The 21,165-nt window shown below is 38.9% G+C and overlaps 1 protein-coding gene across 1 annotated transcript in view; it reads right to left on the bottom strand.

Annotated features, from left to right (window-relative positions):
• Nucleotides 1-21,165, bottom strand: part of LOC132395162 (contactin-associated protein-like 2) — a 1,263,978-nt gene that overhangs the window by 1,134,756 nt on the left and 108,057 nt on the right. Inside the window, exon 3 of the mRNA XM_059971460.1 lies at nt 8,865-9,058. Within this exon, the coding sequence (XP_059827443.1) occupies nt 8,865-9,058 (194 nt within the window). The remainder of the gene's footprint in view (nt 1-8,864; nt 9,059-21,165) is intronic.

Raw genomic sequence — 21,165 nt, 5'->3', positions numbered from 1 at the left:
TATGAGCTTCAGATCCAACACATCATTCTCCAAATTGCTCAACATCACCAAAGGGATCCTGCTACACACACATTTTTACCATTCACCCCCCCCCCCCATTTTCCACAGGGATCACTCCCTCTATGGTTCCTTTGTCCCTCCCGCTAGTCTCCCTCCTGTAAACAGCCAAAGTGCTACACCTGCCCATTCAACTTCCTCACCTCGAAACAATCCTTGAAAGTGAGGCAACACTTCACCTTGTGGGGTCATTACTTTCATTCAGAGTTCCTTATGCAGCCTCCCCTACACTGGTGAGACCAGTTGTAAATTGGGGAACCACTTCATTGAGCACCTCCACTCCTTACACCAAAAGTCAAACTTCTTGGTGGCCAAACATTTTAATTCCAATTCCCATCCCCTTCCCATAAGTCAGTCCATGGTGTCCACTTGTGGCACGATGATGCCACCCTCAGGATGGAGGATCAACACCTTATATTCCGTCTGGGTGCCTCCAACCTGATGGCATGAATATCGGTTTCTCCTTCCTGTTTAAAAAAAAAATCCCTTCCCCTCTCCTGTTCTCCTCTCTGGCCTCCTACCTCTTCTCACCTGCCTGTCTCCTTCATCTGGTGACCTCCTGCTTCCCTTTCTCCTACAATCTACTCTCCTCTTCAATCAGATTCCCTCTTCTCCAGCCCTTTGCCTTTCCTACCCACCTGGCTTCACCAATCACCTTCTAGCTATCCTCCTTCCCCTTTCTCCCCATCTTTTTATTCTGGCATCTTCCCCTTTCCTTTCCAGTCCTGAAGAAAGGTCTCGGCACTTTTTTTCCAGAAATGGTTCTGAAGGAAGTTTCTTTCCTATGGATGTTGCTTGACTTGTTGAGTTCCTCCAGCATTTTAGGGACGTTGCTTTATTCTTTTGTTCCTTTCTTTAAAATCAAAACCCAATGAGTAAAAGAGACCTGAAGGCAATGAGTCAACATCACGTGCAATAAAATTCAGTTCATCATCTCTCACTATAGAAATAGCTAGTTCTACTCAAACGACTGTCAAGTGAATGCTTCTGTTGTGTGAACTGATACTGAAATTCCAAACCTGCTTTCATCTTGACTCATCCATCATTCTAACTGAATTGTTTAGCTTCTAGCAAACAAATACTTTTAACCCAAATATTACATTGGCTCATCTCTATCTTTAATTTAAAATTTCTTGCCAATTTTCTACCCTCCACTCTTGGGGACAGTCATTACTTCTCAGGGAATGGTTCCAATGATGACAGTAACTCACCACTTATCCATTTGGATAAAACATTTTAATGCTGATAACAATGTTTCACTGAATAAAAAACATGATTCCAGTTAAATCTGATACCCATTGAAACAGAGCTCACTGAACAGCCAGCAAGAGAGGCATTCTCTGATGCTCAGCACACTCTACGTACGTGCTTGCTGGGACGGGGAGCAGAACAACTGAAAGGGAACCGAGCACCAGAATCAAACATGGAGCCTTCACGTTTTTTTTCCCCCAGTTATGTTCAAAGTAATCATCTATCAAGATCTGATTTTTAAAAAAAATTTATACTTTCCCTGGGCAGGGGTGGACACCCATGGCATGCACGCAAAAAGTTTGATAGCACGCGGCATGCAGTGTCGCACTTCAATTCTTTAAAATCCACCCACAATTAAATATATATAATGATTATCTTTACTGCCAAATGAAACAATGAATGGTTTTTCACAACTGGAGAGTACTGAGATGTTCTGACATGTTGATTTGATGCCAGCCAGACAGTTGCAAACACATGTTCTGTTGACCGATACTTCCTGAAACCTTCACAGATTTAGTGTACACATCAGTATTTGTACAGCAGGTGGTTACAATAACACCATTTACAAATTATATTATTTTTCAATTGCCTTTTGAAAAGATTAGTATTAATAATTTTGAACAGATTTTCTAAAATGCTTCAATAATTTCAATGTCTGTTATAATTTTAATAATAGTAAAACAATTAATGTGTATATATCTAACACCGATCAGCCTTTTTCCTTAAAAAGCCCATAATTATTGTTACTAATTCATTAATCAATGAGAATCTGTCCTCAAAATTACCATGGCACATAAGAGAACGTTTTAGAAAATTATCACCAATTTGGGCACTCTCTCTCAAAAAGATTGGCAGCCTCCTTCCCATGGTGTCTGATTCTTTCCCTACAGATCTTAACTGGAGCACCCTCTAAACACACAGATAGCTGTTGCCATTTTTAAACTAGATTTTGAGATGACAAATGTCTGGCAAAGAAGTTTTCAATACATTCTGAGATAAGCTATTGCTAATCATTCAACAATTTAAATAGATGCAGTTTCAGAAGAACAACAGAATAACTTTCACTAATGATAAGTAGCAACATGTGGTGAGGCAAAAGTCGACGTCAACAAAGAAGATGATAAATATTTTGTCCAGATGTCACATTGTTGGTGGCTGAGATCATAAAGTCATAGATTTGTACAGCACAGAACCAAGCTCCTCAGCACACCATGCCCATCTACACTCACCTCATTTTCCTGCATTGGGACAATATCCTTCTATGCCTTGACTTTTTCAGCAGCTGTCCAATTGCCTCTTAAATGTAGTAATAGTATTTGATTCTACCACCTTCTTTCGCACTGTTCCAGATATCAGCCACATTCTTTGTAAAAAAAAAACTGTTCCCTCAGATGCCCTTTAAATCTCTCTCCTCTCAGTATATTTTATTGTTTTCTTTATCCCCAGAGCAATTTTGAATAGGTTTCTCATAATCTTATACTATCAGTTCACCCCTAAGCCTCATTTGCTCCGGGGAGAACAAGACCAGTTATTTCAATCCTTCATCATAACTAAAGTCCTTCAATCCTAGCAACATTCTGTTGAATCTCCTCTGTGCTCTCTCCAATGCAATCACATTCTTCCTTTATTGTGGTGACCAGAACTGTACATGATGCTGTGTATAGCCTAAACGGTGTTTCAGAGTTGTAAAACAGCCTAACTTTTGTACTCTATGCTCAGACCTATGAGGTTAAGCATGTCATACGCTTTCATTACTCCATTATCTACCTATGTCTCCATTTTCATAGAACTATAGATTTAAACCCCAAGGTCCCACTGTCCATTGAAACTTATCAGTACCCAACCATTTGCTGTCTACATCCTTCCCCATTTGACCTGACATTTGTCAGGATTAAATCCGCCATTGCTCTCTCCAAGGTACCATTTGACTTGTATCCTGCTATACCCTTAGACTATTTTCCTTCCTATCTAAGACCACTAATTTTTGCACCAAAAATATTCCAAACGTACCCCATTATATACTTACATAATATACCTCATTTACTGGAAAGAACTCAGCAGTGATCCTTGTAATGCAGCATTAGTCACAAACTTCAATCAGTAAAACATCCTTCCACTTCTGCTTCCTATCTCCAAGCCAATTTTAGATCCAGTCTGTCACCTCACCTTGAATCATATGTGTCTTATGGACACCCAGCTGTACCAGCCTACCAGAATTGATCTTGTCAAACACCTTACTAAAATTCATGTAGACAGCATCTACCACCCTGCCTTTATCAGCTTTCCTTGTCACCTTTTGAAAAACACAATCAAATTTGTGAGACAGGATTTCCCCCACACACAGCCATGCTGACTAACATGAGTCAGGGCTCGCCTTTCTCCACGGATTTCCCTACCAGTGACTTAAGGCTCATTGGCCTGTAGTAACCAGGCTTATCCCTGCAGGTGACTAAAATGAACACAGAACGTGACTGATAAATATGCTCAACAATATACTTGATGAACTAATAGGCTTGGGAAAGTGATCATTGAGTAGTTGAAAGCCATCTCTGCAAGAAGCTTTGGATGTTAGAATACTTTCTAGCATAAAGTGATTCTCAACATCTTCAGCATAATCTTGATCACACCATTGAATTGCAGAATTCATCCTCCAACCAGCACCTATGTCCTTGTCAACAAGGTACCTGGTTTACCAAGGACCCTCAGCAGTTCAATGCTATGGAGATGCATTCTGGATGTACTTTATCTTCATTCAGATTGACTGGAATACAAACAGAAGTGAGTGCAGTCATTGGCTCCAGCAATGCAGAGAAGCCTGCAAAGTTTACAAAGCTGCTGCTAAGTGTAGACAGCCCACTTTTAATAGAAAATGCAAGTGGCCTTCCTCTCATAGACAGAAAACTATGAGTTGTGGCGAATATCCCCAGCTCTAGTTTAGAAGGAGCATGATGCATAACATGTTCATGGCAGTCACTTGGTATCATGCCCACCAGCAATCCTGCAACAGGTAGAAAGCTTCAGCAAAGATAACAGCTAATGCAACACAGACATCTTTACACAATGCTCCTCCCTGTGATCTACTTAGATCTAAGAAAGCTTCCTGAAAACAGTGGGTAGATATTATTTCCTGTAGACATCCCTTCCTCTCTTCCAACAGTTTGCTTGATACTGAGCGTCATCTACTCATTTTCCTACTCATATGATATTGCAAGGATGTCAGAGAACAAGCGGCTTACAGAGAAACCTTGACATGAGGACAGTCTTTCATCACCTGTCACACCAGTCCCCACAGACTTTATTATAAAGAACTCTAAAAACTGCAAAACATTTGTAGAATCTTAATGTCAACTTGTAGAAAGCACACAGCAATTTTATTCGAGAGAGCTGATAACCCCTTTAGTTATAGTGGAGGATCAAGTTTAATTATTCAAGCTTTCATCCAAATTTATCTGTATAATCACAAATGTAAAATTGTCCATGTAGCAGCAATAATGGGTAAAAAAGCAAAGAGAATATTTCATCCTTTCATTAAAATTAGACATTGATGAACTTAAGAGTGATGATTATTAAGGGTACACTGAGCATACAAGATAAGCACTTCAATATATCAACTATCCGTGGGCAACCTGGTTTCAAATCACTGAAACTTATTGGAAAAAGAGCAATTTACGATTTAATTACTGTACACTGTTAGCTTTTAAAGATGTTGAACTTTACTGAATATTCAAAATCTACCTATTAGTGCCATTGCAACTAAAAAAAGCTAATCTTAATTTTAAAGAGCCTAATCAAATCATCATCATTTTCAAGATTTTAATGTGGAAGTGTGACCAGTTTTCAGAGCAGGGCCATTGTTTACCAGAATATTAAACAAGTATTGTAAATTGCAAAAAACTGACATGCCTGACCTAATTTGCATTACAAAAAATCTGCAGTCCCTTAGACTGGTTTAACATGTATCAGGGATATCATTCAGATTTTCCCTGCACAATGGAAATTATAGGACTTGATATGAAAATCTAGAAATTGAGGTGTTGCCAAAATCAGGTCATTTTTAATGTCCATAAAGTGATGCTAGTCACAGGAGTGTCTGTACATAAAGCGACTCTGACAGACAGGAGATGATAAAGTAGTGTGGTTGTTTGGTGTGGAGCGGGTAGGTTAGTGGGTGAAGGTGTTGTTTAGGCCTGCTGCTTGTAAGTGGATGTTTTTTTTGAGTCTGGTGTTCCTGACGTGGATACAACATAGCCTCCTCCCTGATGGAACAATCCAAAAGCAAGGTGTGTGGGATCCTCCATTATGTTACTGGCCCTTTTCCTGCACGTTTCTATATCTATGTCATTGGCGGCAGATAGGCTGGTGCTGGTGATGTGTTGCGCAGTTTTGACTGCCTGTTGTAGAGCCTTCCTATCTACTGCAGTGCAGTTTCCCTGTTAGGATGCTCTCTACTGTGCATTTGTAGAATGCACATCCACACCAATGTCAAAATCCACTCTCTTCAGAAAGTAGAGGTGTTGGTGAGCTTTCCTGACTAAGTGGGATGTGTTCTAGGACCAAGAGAGTTTGTGAATGATGTGCACTCCCAGGAGTTTAAAACTGCTTGCTTCAACAGGATCACAATCTTGTGGGTTGGAGGTTTGCATACCTCAATGATCCAAAGAATTGTGATGGCTGGTGTCAAGGCTTCATGCTTTGCGTTTTGGTAGGGTCCGGCATGCCAGACAGGTCAAAGGGCAGAGGCCAGATGAGAAGTGTTCCAACAGTCTTCCAGGTTCAGCTCAGTGCTAACAACACCGAATGGTAAAACAGCAATGAAGAATTCTTCTACATCTGAATGCGATGGCATTCTTGAGTTTCCAACCAAGACTTGCATTAGCCACAGTCGTGAAAGGAAGCTACTGGCACAATGAAGGAAGTCCTGGATACTGACAGAGCTGGAGGACCTTCATTGCTACCTTAAAAACAAAGGCATTTACAGTAAGTAAGTAAGCAGTTTCCACTGCTATGCCACTGATGTAAAGATGGGTGTGAGTGATGAGTTCTTCTAAAATCAATAACCATCTCTTTCATGTTGTTTGCTTGGCACTAGGCCTTGAGCTCTTCCACCTCCTCTCTGTAGACCAGCTCATTGTTGTTGGTCAGGAGCCCCACCACTGTTGTGCCATCAGTGAACTTGACAATGCATACAATACATCCAAAACAAAACCAGAAAATGCTGAAAACCTTCATCGATCAGGCATTACCTGTGAAGGTAAAAACCTAAAACTCAAAGGTCAAAAGTCCTCTATTACCACTGGAAAAGTGTTAAAAAGCATGCTAGTTTTAAGTTGAATAGATGAGAGGGAGGAAGGGATAGGGAAAAGGGCAACTCTGATAAAAACAGACAAAGTGACTTACTTGAAATTGATAAATTAAACACTGTCCTGAGAGCTCCACTGTGCCCAGATGGAAGACAATATGCTGTTCCTCAATCTTGTACTGGCAAACTCTTTTGTACTGTTAACCTGGTTTTCCCCTCCCAACAGATCTGAAACACTTCCAAAAATCTCTTTTTGGTTTCATTTTCCTGCAACAGTTCTGACCTGCTTTTCACAGCTTTTACAAAGTCCCCAATTATATTGCAAATTTATATTCTAATTACTCTTAATAATTGATCAATCAAAAGGCTTGGTTAACATGGTATCACTATAGTAACCCTTTCCTTCCCTTACCAGAGATATTCAGTTTGTCCCCTCCCAACAAACTCTGAAAACTAAGGTTAACTGTTTCTTTTTCCACAGATACTGCCTGACCTGCCAAACATTTCCATATTTTTTCTGCTATTATTTCAGATTTCCCACATCTGCAATTTTTAAAGTTCTCATTTACAAAACGTTTCTACAAATGTTACTGTGGATTGCTTTAAAAAGGCTCAACATTAAAATTAAATTTTAATATTTACCATAGTACTTTCCAGAATATTCATTTCCCAATATCAAAAAAAAAGTCATGTTTAAGGTGCCACATAAAAGACTTATCCATAAGATAAGGATGCATAGCATTGGGGGTGATGCATTAGCATGGATAGAGGACTGGTTAACTTATAAAAAGCAGAGAGTTGGGATACATGGGTGTTATCCCTGGTTGGCAATCAGCGGTGAGTGGTGTGCCGCAGGGGTTGGTGCTGGGCCTGCAACTGTTCATGATATACATTAACGAACTGGAAGAGGGAACCAAGTGTAGTGTATCTACGTTTGCTGATGATACTAAATTGAGTGGAAAAGCAAATTGTGCAGAAGATATGGAGAGTCTGCAGAGAGACAGAGATAAGATAAGTGAGCAGGCAAGGGTCTGGCAGATGGAGCACAATGTTGGTAAATGTGAGGTCATCCACTTCGGAAGGAAAAATAAAAGTGGATTATTTAAATAGTAAAAAATTGCAGCATGCTGCTGTGCAGAGGGACTTGAGAGTATTTGTGCATAGATCACAAAAGGTTAGCTTACAGGTGCAGTAAGCTAGCAAGAAGGAAAATGGGATGTTGGTCTTCATTGCTAGAAGCATTGAACTTAAGAACAGGGAGGTTAGACTGCAACTGTACAGGGTACTGGTGAGGCCACACCTGGAGCACTATGTGCAGTTCTGGTCTCTTTACTTGAGGAAGGAAATACTTGCTTTGGAGGCAGTGCAGAGGAGGATCACCAGGTTGATTCCAGGGATGAGGGGGTTAGAATATGAGGAGAGATTGAGTCGCCTGCGACTGTTCTCACTGGAATTCAGAAGAATGAGAGGAGCTCATAGAAACATTAAGAATTATGAATAGGATAAATAAGATAGAGGTAGGAAAGTTGTTTCCACTGGTAGGTGAGACTAGAACTAGGGGACAAAGCCTAAGATTTGGAGGAGTAGATTTAGAATTAAACTAAGGAGGAAATGCTTTTCCTGGAGACTGGGGAATATCTGGAATTCTCTGCCCAATGAAGCAGTGGATGCTACCTCAGTAAATATATTTAAGACAAAGTTGGATAGATTTTTGTATAGTAGCGAAATTAATGGTTATGGGGAAAAGGCAGGTAGGCGGAGATGAGTCCATGGCCAGTTTCGCCATGATCTTATTGAATGGCAGAGCAAGCTCAACAGGCCAGATGACCTACTCCTGCTCCTATTTCTTAAATTCCAAGCTGAAAGAAAAAAGCTTTAAATTGGATTTGAGGGGAGGTTTTATTCATGGAAAGTGTTTGGTATCTGGAACTCACCACCAAAGGAAATGAATGGAGTTTGATATGATCATTATTTTGAAGTAATATTAATCACATAATTAAATAGGCAAGGTAGAAGAACACAGACTTAATGCAAAAAAATGGGATTAGTATGCTGGGCAAAAAATAGGCTTGTGTTGTACAATTCTATGACTTAATGAATTAGTATATAATGGACATGTTTGTAATTACCTGTAAAATTTGGTTAAGCATATCACAATTAAGAAAATAGCCAGGAAAATTATGTTATGAACAATTGGCATCTCATATTACTATTGCACTGCTTGAAAATTAAACTATTAGCTGCAGTAAGTACCTACCCAGATGTTGCCATCCTGATGGTATGGTTTCCAGTTCCGTCCTTTATCACTGTAAAGCAACCTGTACTGTGTAACCCAGTCTGAACTGCTGTACCTGCCTTGGGTTGCTATAGCAGTGACTTGTTTTCTATTCCCAAAGTCCAGCTGCAGCCATTGATAATGGTCAGTATCTAGAGGTGACCAACCACCAGCACCTATAAACAAGAAAAATAAAACAATATTAAAATATGGTATAGGTACAACTAAATTATTTTGTTAAATGAGCAGTATAAAACTAATATACTCCAAGTCTATCACAAAGTATGATAGCATCCAGAGAAACATTAAATTATCTATCACTGCTTTAAAATATTCAGGAGACTGCTGTCATTACACTGTTAATTTCCAAGACTCACTATCCTCTGAGACTGTTTTTTTGTGCCTTTTGTCTTACTTTTAAAGAAGTTACACTCCAAGATTCTCCCACCATAAGAAACCTGCTCTCCACAACCATCCTGACAAGGTCCCTCAGGATTCTATATTTCAATTGAGCCTCCACTCACTCCTCTGAACTCCAACAGATATTAACTTATCCTGGTCAAATCCTCTCCATGAAATGGTGCCTATTCATCAGTCAAGTAAACATTTCATCCAGATTTCTGATGGATGAACATCTCTTTTTAAATAAGGAGACTGACATTATGGACCAGATGTAGCATCGCAATGCACTATAAAACTGAAGGGTTAACATCCCCACTATTGTATTCAATACCCTCCTCAATTAGTAATGCTTTAAGTATGGTACTAGACCAGTTGCCTTTTATCCAAAGCACATGTTACTTGTCAAAGAACTCCCATAAATTAGTCACACATAATTTCCCTTTCACCAAAGCACATCGATATTGCTTGATCCTTAAAGTCTTCTCAATGTCCAGCTATAAAGTATATAACACTTGGTTTTAATATTTTCTCCAATATAGATACTAAGCTAATTGGCCTTTGACTTGCTGCTTGCTAGCTCATTTTTTGAATAAAGGAAGTATGGATGCTATTTTCCAACCTTATGAATCTGTTCTCTAACCTAGGGAGTCTTTGGAAACTAAAACCAACCATCTCTCTAGCCACTTCTTTTAAGATCCCCATGACTAAGTTCATGAAAACTCAAGGACCTATCACCTCTCAGCTGCAACAATTTGCTCATTACCACTCATACTTGTTATTTACCTGAGTTTCTCCCTTCCTTTCAATTCCCAAAATGTAGCTATTTCTAGATGTTACTTGTTTTCTCTGATGCATAATACCTATTCAAATAATCTGACATTTTGTTATGCTCCAATAGTAATTCCTCAGACTTACTTTCTATGGAATTAATGCCTACTTTTTGACTATTTTAAGATGTTTATAGAACCACCTACTATTGTATTTCACATCTCCAGCAGATTTTTGTCTCATGCTATAACTTTTCCTCCCTTAGTAATCTTTCATGGCTGGTTATGTTCAATGGCCTGTTCAAATTACATTGCATGTTTCATCTATTTTATCTTATTTAGAGATACAGCATGGAATAGACCCTTCCGGCCCTTGGAGTATCATCACCACAGCAACCCCTGACAACCACAATTTAACCCTAACCTAATCGCAAGACTATTTACAAAGACCAATTAACCTACCCAGTATATCTTTGGACTGTGGGAGAAAACCAAAGCACCTGGGGGAAATCCAATGCATTCCACTGGGAGGATGTGCAGAGGACAGCGGAATTGAACTATGAACTTTGACGCCTGAGCTATAATAGAACTGCGCCAACCATTACGCTACTGTGATACCATTGACTTTCCTACTCAACCACGATGTGACTCTTTGTAAAATTACCAAAGTTAACACATTTTTTGAGTTTGTAAATATTGTCATTTCATCTTACAACATGCAAGATGTTGCTGGACTGGAACATCATAAGATGACCATGGAACATTTTCACAGTAAGTGACTAAAAACTGTATGATACTGAAACTAATGCCAATATATATGGGGTTACCATGTGGTAAGTCAGAGTTTCTACGTAACCACTAAATTTGAAGATTGAGAAAGATGGGAATGAAAAAACGGTGAATTATAGTACATTCAAAAACATTCTATAATTAATTCCAAGCAAGAATGAAACAGAACATTTTAAAAGTTCTATTTTGGGTCTTATAAAGGTTAACAATTATACAAGTAAAACAAGAAGTAAATTTTAATCAGAGAGGCTTCACGTGGAGGAGTTTAGTAAGTGGCAGGAAGCTAATGTGGACATCCACTAGTTCTTAAAAGCAATCAAAAGATGAAGGGAAAATTGAGATTTGTATTAAGCAAATGAAAGAGTAAATCAACCAGAAAAAGTAGGAGCATCTGATCTTGGTGCATCTTGTTGCCAGCCAATCTGTGCTTTAATGACAGCATGCATCATTAATCTTTAATTAATTTTAAATCAAGATCAGGCACACTATTGTTAATATATCTAATAATCAGTATTATGATAAAGAGCTTTAATAAATACATAGAAAAGCTGGTGAGCATAAGGTAAAGTTTGTGATGCCAATTGTGACTCAAGCAAGTGAACAGTTCCCCTCCCCCTAATTTCCATGAACTTCAGTTTTGCTCAGATTCCTTAATGTATTAAATTCTGGCCTGATGAGAAGACAAGCATTCATATCTAACCTCTGGCGTTTCATTATCTTGTTTGTATTTGGATCAAGACTTTAAAAAGTTTGTGGAACCCAAACTGAGCATTGCTGACCAGTTTATTGGTGAATTAACATCTCTTGAGAACAAGGTATGTCTTTATTATTTTGCGATGACGGAGATGGGACTAATACAACAACAATCAACTAGATTGCATGCATCCTTCGGAAACTTTCAGTCTGCAGGTGCCAAATATGGCTTTACTGGGAGAACTTATGCTAAGACACAGGCGTCTGAAGAATTCAGACAGAAAATGTCTTCAGTAGTACAACTGAGATGCTGTATGATCCCATTGTTTTGTTATTCATAGTATGCTTAGCCATTTCTTAATATCATTTATCAGTCAAACTCACTGAAGACTGATTTTTGCCTTAAGACAAAGCAGGGATAAATCATAGAGCTGAACAGTTTCAGCGCAATCTGGTCCTTGAGTTTGAGCTCTTTTAGGATGAGGATGATCTTGCAGTCATCTCTTCTGGTTTACGTTCATTTGAACAATGATGTTTGCACTAAAACTATTTAGCTTGCATTAACTGTCACCATATTTTTAGATATGCCTGATACTTCTGAATTGTATTGGCCCCCTGGTTTACTGCTAATGGCAATAAGGAATTGTCATGCTAGGAACTTACAACTTTAAGTGGTACGTAATTCTATTATCGGCCTGAAGTACCTCAAGGATACATTGCTTTCTTATCCATGTCTCACTGAACTCAATGTCATCTTCATTGACATCTTCTATACTTCACTTTTCCAGGCTGCCTTTCCCCCATCCTTCAAATCAGCAATCATCATCACTGCACTAAACAACTTTACACATTCAGAACTGAGCAACTATCACCCAGTGGCATTGATGCAAATAATCATGTAGTGCTTTGAACAGTTGACAAAGGTACACATCAAGAACTCTATTCATGCCACTCTGGACACTCACTAATATGCTTATTGATAGAACTGCTTTCTGACAGATACCATAGCATCTCTTATGAACTTTGCCCTGCTGCACCTAGAAAACAGGGATACACATCAGAATGGTGTTACTGGATTTCAGTTCAGAATCCAACAGAATGGTCCCATAGACCTTGGTGAACAAACTCACACTCCTTGGTCTAAGTGCATAACTGTGCAACTGGGTATTGGACTTCCAAACCAATAGACGCAGATAGTTAGAATGCACAACCGCTCCTCCCTCCCCATCATCCTCAACATGAGTGCTACCCAGAGCTGTGTGCTGAACCCACTGCTGCATACTCTGTCAATGACGTGACATGGTGCGGTTCATCGGCAATAATAATGAGATGACCTGCAGAGAAGAGGGTGAAATAACAAGGCCTGGCAATTAATCTCTGGTTATCAACTTCAGGAGAACTCGCCCCACTCACACCCTTCTTTATATTGGCGGCACAGCAGTAGATATTGCGTGCACTTTCAGTCTCCTGGGAGTGCACATGTTGCACAACCTCTCATGGTCCCAGAACACATCTCACACAATCAAGAAAGTTTACCAATGCCTCTACTTTTTGAGGAGGCTGAAGAAATTTGGACTAACACATCAATACTCATGATCTTCTACAGATGCACAGTAGGGAGCATCCTATCATGGTATGGAAACTGCACAGTAGCAGAGAGGAAGGCCTCACAATGGGTGGTCAAAACTGTCATCAGCCTACCGCCATCAAGGACACATGTACAGAAAGGTGCCAGACAAAAACCAGCAATATCCGGCAGGATCCCACCCACCCACCACCACCACTTCATCAATTTTTGTCAGAGGCCCCTTATGTACCCTGTACCCAGCGTCACTTCATGTACATATAATCAATCTATGTATATAAGCTATTTATGTATTTATATTTATTGCAATTTTTTTACTGTGTTCCTTTTCTTAGTGTGTTCTTATAAGCTGTTTCGGTTCCAGAGTAACAATTATTTTGTTCTCCTTTACACTTGCAGGCAGCCCTACATTGAGTTCAATGCTGAATGGTGACTCCTGCAAAGCTGCTGGTACTAAACTGTATTAGTCACTGTCATTCCTCCTGGTTTATCATATACGTGGAGAGGGGGAGCTTGCAACATGGGCAACAGCTTGCTCTCTATATCATACTGTCCAGGCTTGTGGATCTAGACAGCCAGGATACAATATCCATGGTCAACCCTGACCAACAGAAGCCTTCATTTCAGCTCACTGGAAATTACATTGAACATCCATGTCAGGATGCTGTTCAACTATAGCTCAGCATTTAATACCATCATTCCCACAATCCTGACTGAGAAGTTACAGAACCTGGGCCCCTGTACCTCCCTCTGCAACTGGATCCTCAACTTCCTAGCTGGAAGATCACAATTTGTGCAGATTGGAAATAACATCTCCACCACACTGACGATCAACACTGGCACAGAGATGTATGCTTACCTCACTGCTCTACTCTCTCTACACAATTGACTGTGTGGCTGTGCACAGCTCAAATGCCATGTATAAATTTGCTGATGGTACAACTATTGTTGGCAGAATTTCAGATGATGAAGAGAGCATGTACAGGAACAAAATCTATCAGCTGGTTGAGTGGTGTCGCAGCAACAACCTTACATTCAACAACATTAAGACCAAAGAACTGATAGTGGATTTCAGAAAGGGTAAGATGACAGAACTCCCACCAGTCCTCATAGGGGGATCAGAAGCAATTTCAAGTTCCTGGACACCAACATCTCTGATTACCTATCCTGGATGCAACATATCAATGCAACTACAAAGAAGCCATGATAGTGGCTAAACTTCATTATGAGTTTAAAGAGATTTTGTATGTGACCAAAGACAAGCATAAATTTCTACAGATGTATCATGGAGAACATTCTAACTGGCTGCATCATCATCCGGAATGGTAGGCCTATTGCACAGGATTGAAATAAGCTGCAGAGACTTGTAAAATTAGTCAGCTCCATCATGGGCACTTACCCTTTGTAGTATCCAGGACATTTTCAAGGAGCAATGACTCAGAAAGATGACATCCATCATTAAGGACTCCTATCACCTAGGTCATGCCTTGTTCTCGCTGCTACCATCAGGAAGGAGGTACACACTCTACTTACTTCAATTCCCAGCTTTTTTCATTTTATTATGCATTGCAATGTACCACTGCCACTAAGACAACAAAATTCACGACATATGCCAGTGATGTTAAACCTGATTCTGATTCAGATTCTGAAACAATCTTGAATCATGAATCTCAAATCTTGAAAGTTGACTAATTCAGTCCAAATGGAATCTATCCTTTTTAGCATGGTGGTAGCCCCACATAACATGGGGGACAACTTAATCTGAATGTCAACAATACCACCTGTGCAATGATTCTGCTGTGGTAACTTCTATCAATACTACTATGACAGGTGGATTGGTGAGAGCAAGCTGAAGCCGGTTTTATTGGCAAGTTGTCAGAATTTCCAGCCTAATTATGTCACAAGTTGCTACTGTTTTCCAGGCTGTATCTGTCACCTGCTCCGTTCTCAATGAGACTGGTGATGAATTAAAATATTTGTCAGCAATTTCATCCAACCATCTGACTACCCATTCAATCCACTCTTACTTAAACTGGATCAGGAACTTTATCAATAAAATTGTCCTTGCCAACCGGGACAAAGCTGATTTTGTTACCATCCTAAAAGCTTGTGAAATCATACACCAAAGCAGAACTATCAGTGAAAGGTGTATTTTTATAAAATCATTTTCATGATCTGAGCATCCTTGTCAAATCCAACAGCATGTATCTATTTCTAATTTCCCTTGAGCTGGGGATTGGGGGGTGGGGGGTGGAATTACAGTCACCTTCCTTAACCACTGCAGTCCTTCTGGTTAAGGTACTCACTCAAAGCAGGAGTTTCAGAATACAGATCCAGTGTAATGAGAGATCAGCAATATTTTTTCAAGTCAGGATGGTGTGTTTCTTGGTAATGGAACTGTAAGGTACAATTGATTGACTTGAGGGACCATGTATGAGTTAACCACATGGGGTGGTACTGAAGTCATGTGCAGATCACATTGGCGAAGATGGCAGAAGGACATAAATGTAATTTGTTTTAAATGATAATCTGGTAATTTTCATGGTCATCCCTTTTAGACCAGCTGTTTTTTTTGTTCCAAACTATTGGGTAAATTTAAGTTCCACAGCCACAAGATTTTTGAGTTGATAGTCGAAGTCACCAGGTTACTTGCCTGGCAATTGAACTGCTGTACTAGCAATATATCCCTTTTAAAAAAAAAGTTGTGCAAGTCCCCAACCTTCCTAAACATTTATAAATATTTGAGATCTGCCTCAAATATCACATTCAATTATCTTTTAAATCATTTATAAATTTAAAAAATACCCTCAGTGGCCACTTTATTAGGTACACCTGCTCTTAATACAAATATCTAGTCAGCCAATCATGTGACAGCATCTCAATGCATTACAGAATGCAGACATGGTCAAGAGGTTCAGTTGTTGTTCTTATTATTCATCGGAAAGGGAAAGAAATGACTATGACTAAGTGACTTTGACTGTGAAATGATTGTTGGTGCCATGACAGAGTGGTTTAATATCCCATGAATTGCTAATCTCAATGTTATCATCAAAGTATGTATATGTCACTATATACAATGCTGAGATTGGTTTTCTTGCAGGCATCAGACATACTCAGTAGGTCCAAGAAACACAATAGAATCAGTGAAAGACTGTACCCAACAGGGGGAGCAAACAACTAATATGCAAAAATAAACTGTGCAAATACAAAAGGAAATAATAATAATAATAATAAATACATAAGCAATAAATATTGAGAACATGAGATGAAGAGTCCTTGAACGTGAGTCCATAGGTTGTGAGAACAGTTCAGTGTTCAGAGGCAAGTGAAGTTGAGTGAAGCTATTTGCACAGGTTCAAGAGCCTGATGGTTGAGGGGTACAAACTGTTCCTGAGCCTAGTGGTTTCTGTATTTTTTCCAAATAGCAGCAACGAGAAGAGGGCATGACCTAGGCAGTGGTGGTCCCTGATGATAGATGCTGCTTTCCTTTTACAGTGGTCCATGTAGATGTGCTCAATGGAGGGAAAGGCTTTACCTGTGATGGACTGGACTCTCTCCACTATTGTTTTTTTTGTAGGATTTTCTGTTTAAGCTGACTGGTGTTTCCATTCCAGGTTCAGATGCAACCAGTCAATATAATCTTCACTGCACATCTGTAGATGTCTGTCCAAGTATTAGACGTCATGCCAAATCTTCAAATCCAGAATCTTCTGGAGTTTTCACACACAACAGACTCTAGAGTTTATAAGGAACGGTGCAAAAAAACAAAAGGCATCCATTGAGCAGCAGTCTGAAGGTGAAAATGCCTTGTTAATGGGAGAGCTAGAGGTGAATGGGCAGATTGGTTCAAGCTGACAGGAAGATAACAGAAACTCAATGTGTTGCAACAGTGCTATACATAAGCGCATTTCTGAATCGTGTCCCTTCAAATGGATGGCTACAGCTGCAGAAGATCTCAAACATACAGAAATTAACTCCAATGAGTGGAAAGGAACATGGGAACTGGGATTGAAATAAGTGAAAAGGAAGCAAAGGAAATGGGATCTCTGTAAACTGTAAGCTAACATTATCTGTTGAGCCTGATGCCAAACCAATGTGATTTTCAAATGGTTGAATAGCAAATTTTTGGAATGTTGCTGCATTACCTGAAAGTTACTCCTCTCTCTGGCAGGCATTCCTTTCCATTAGAATGAATGGAGCAGTGAAACCCGCAATAGGTTTCAACTGTCTTTTGGAAAACTGCAGGTTTGGATGTAGACTCCATTATTTGTCTATATCAAAGCAAAGTTGGCGTAACATTGGCAACCAATGAACAGAAGTCTGGGATTTCCATACGTTACAATGATAAATGCCAAGAACAATGGCTTTTCTTCCAAATTTTAGGCCAATATCTCTCATCAGATGCTTGTGCAATAAAGTTTGACTGAATAACATGATCATATTTAAATGTATTCTCAACAACAACCGGAGTATAAGATGCAAGGTTAAAACACATTTCCTAAAAAGAAAAAGAAATGTAAAATATTTGTGACTTCTTATAAGTAATTTATTCTTATTCTAAGTAAGTTCTTATTGGTAATTTGTACAATATTAAAAGGAAAATGACTTGTCTTTTGAAGATTGCACAGAAAATGATTAAAGAATGTATAAAATAAATCTGTAAGTGGTTGAATATTCTTTCTTTGGAGGAAGGAGGATATTTCTTCTTTCATGACTCTCATATATTCTGACTAGTTTCTCTTTATAGTGTCATGAGATTTTACAGCTACCTGAAAAGGCCCTGATTTAATCCATATGCCAACAAGCCTCCAGCAGAATTGTTAACTCCTGCAAGGACTTAATAGCCAGCAGCTTATTAAGTACCTATAATGATATCCTCTCAGTGTTCTTTTTCAATCACATCGTTGAACGCAAGAGGTGAATGATCTGAAATCAGTTGATTTATGCCACCACCAAGGATGAGAACTCAGCATTTTACCAAAATGTCAGCTGAGTTCATGTGTTCAAGTTTGAATTGAAGCTGAAAGCTACTAATTTAGAGCAGAACAATTGTCAATTGAGTCAACAACACACTTGTTAAAAGGATGCAGACAAGAACATTGGATGCCATTATTACTACCTCCTGGACTAGTTTATAGCATCTGCCTTCTATTGCTAAACAATTTTCAATAGGTAGTAGGGGCAGCATGATTATATAGCAGTTAGTGTAAGATCGAGGTTCAATTCCTACCATTGTCTGTAAGGAGTTTGTACATTTTCCCTGTGAGCATGTGAGTTTCCTACATGTTCGTCAGTTTCCACCCACATCCCAAAGACATACAAGTCCGGGTTAGTGAGATGTGGGCACGCTGTGTTGGTGGCAGAAACATAGAGGCATTTCAGTCTGCACCCACCGCATCTTTGGAGTGTGCTGCTTTCTGACACAAATGATACATTTCATTGTATGTTTCAATGTTTTGATGCACATGTGACAAATAAAGCGAGCCTTTGTACCTTTATCTAAATCATAATTACTCCCTTCACCTTTCTTACTTAACAAGGTCAAATATTTCAATATGTTTAATAACTTTCTGGGTATATTTTAATACATCAACAGGACTTAAGCCCAATGGTAAATCATTATGTTCTAATTGCATGGGAATATAATTGAGTACATGAACACATTCTATGAATGTCACATTAAAACCACATTTGTGTAATCATACCTCTTGGATAATTTTGTCTTCAAAGAATTCAAAAACTATGTCAGCAATATTGTCTAATTTCAGCTCTTTTTCAATGATTCTGATAAAGCTGCTGTAGATTGCTCAGAGCCATGTTTTGAAACTGCTTAATATGCACTAACAGTTACTTATTGCCTCTGCAAAATTGCTCTAACTTCCATCCTTCATTTTCACTTGCATAATCTATCTGCTTTGGGATTGAGATATTTAATTTCCCTATGACGTTCTCATTAAAATTCACTGCAGCTCCTTTATTTGTCTGAACAACTCAATATTTATCCATTTATCTTGAGACACTAGTCAATATCAATTGCCAGTTTTTATTCTGTTACCCTTTTCATTAATTAATTTAAAGATTGCTCCTGCCATCTACCCTCCTGTTTTTATTTCCAGTCTTTTATAGTTATTCTGTCATTACTCAACAATAATGATGCTCTTCTACCAGCCAAGTAAGTCTATATTAGTAAAACATGCTGATCATTGACAGCAAAATTCTGATTGAAACTCCGTACTCTTGGGTGCTAATAATTTTGTTATTTTGCTACCCATACATCCTTTATATGCCAGCACTATATTCAGAATACATTTCAAACTGATATGACGTATTTTAGTGCATTTTTTCCAATTCTTCCTGATTAAACCATTTTCACAGAACATTATGTCATGGTTTCATTCAATCAGCAACAAACAATAGCTTACCTTTGCTTATTTCGGCCACAGAATGATTATGTGCACTACCAGAGTAGTTTTAGTGTTGCAAAATGCCTGCAAGTGTTTGGTTCTGACCCCCATGTAAATGGACAGAAAGCCCAAAAAAATAGTTAGGGACGGTAAGCACGTACTTCATTTTAAAAAAGGTTTAGACAGGTTCTAAAATAGGAAAGGAGGTGGACATAATGCAGGCAAATAGGGTTAGTGCGGATAGGTAAAATGGTTGCCACGGATGTGATTGGTGGAGGACTCTGACTCCACACAAATCTATCATATTATGTTAAGCAAAGTATCATCTATTCTATAAAACAGACATTGCAAGAAATGTCCAGAAGATCAGGCTGTATCTGTGGAGGATGAATCAGAGCTGATGTTCTGGTCAATAAACTTTCGTCAGGACTGGGCCAAGATAAGAAACAAACATTGTCAGAAGAGGACTGGAGAGAGCAAAGTGAACGCCAGTGTAAGAAAGCAAACCAAAAGAATCTATGACCCAAACAATGCTGCTTCCAATTAATGAAGTTTGTTGAAGTCTGGCACATGATCATTCTGGAGGAAACAGAACATGAGTAAGGATAGAGGAGAGAAAATGAAATAAATAACAAAGTCTGAACCACGAGATACAAGTTGAAAGCATTAAAACAAAGGAAGCTTTCCAGCAGGAATAACTTTGCATTTCTTTTCCAAGGTTTGCTGAAGGGTTCAGGACATGAAACATTAACAGCTTCTCTTTCCACAAAAATTGCTTGAGCAGTTGAGTGTTTACAGCTTTTTCTGTTATGATTTCAGATTTCCAACATTTTAAGTTTTTTTTAAAAACTTCAGAAGAGTAGAGAAATTGTCTCCACAGTGTTCTGGTAGATATGTCAGGAACTCCATAAATGATTAGTGCCATAACAACAGTTGAGCATCTGTGTTAATTTTCCATATAATAGAATTCTGGCTATTATGATTAAAAAAATGCAGCGTTATAAAAACAAACTCCATCATTATATATATCTTTAGGCAACACTCTGATGCTGATCACAGAGTTGCTTTCTCACAGCTCCAACAACATGATTCAAGCCTGATCTCTGGTGCTCTCCTGTGGAGTTAAGCTTGTGCCAGAAATTCAAGAGCATCAGAGAGCAGAAGTGAGGGAAGGTGTAATCACTAAGGGAAGGTGTTTGGGAAGCTCAATGTTCTGAAGGTGAATAAGTCACCTGGACCAAATGGATTTACCCAAGTTCTGAAAGAGGGAACTGAAGAGATTGTGGAGGCATTATTTGAAATCTTTCAAAAATCACTAGATTCTGAAATACTTCTGGAGGACTGGAAAATGGCAAATGTCATTCCACACTTCAAGAAGGAAAGGAGGCAAAAGAAAGGAAATTATAAGCTGTTAGTCTGACTTTAGTGATTGGCAAGATGCTGGAGTGCATTATTAAGGAAGAGGTTTTGGGTATTTGGATAAAATAGACCGAAGACAAAATGGTTTCCTTAAGAAAATCTTGCCTGACAAGCCTGTTAGAATTCTTTGAGGAAATAACAGACAGGATCGACAAAGGAGAGTCAGTGCTTGATGTTTACTTGGATTTTCAGAAGGCCTTTGACAAGTTGCCTCACATGACGCT

Source organism: Hypanus sabinus, chromosome 6 (assembly GCF_030144855.1).
Source record: "Hypanus sabinus isolate sHypSab1 chromosome 6, sHypSab1.hap1, whole genome shotgun sequence".
Classification (NCBI taxonomy): domain Eukaryota; kingdom Metazoa; phylum Chordata; class Chondrichthyes; order Myliobatiformes; family Dasyatidae; genus Hypanus; species Hypanus sabinus.
This window is presented reverse-complemented; position numbering and strand designations above follow the sequence as displayed.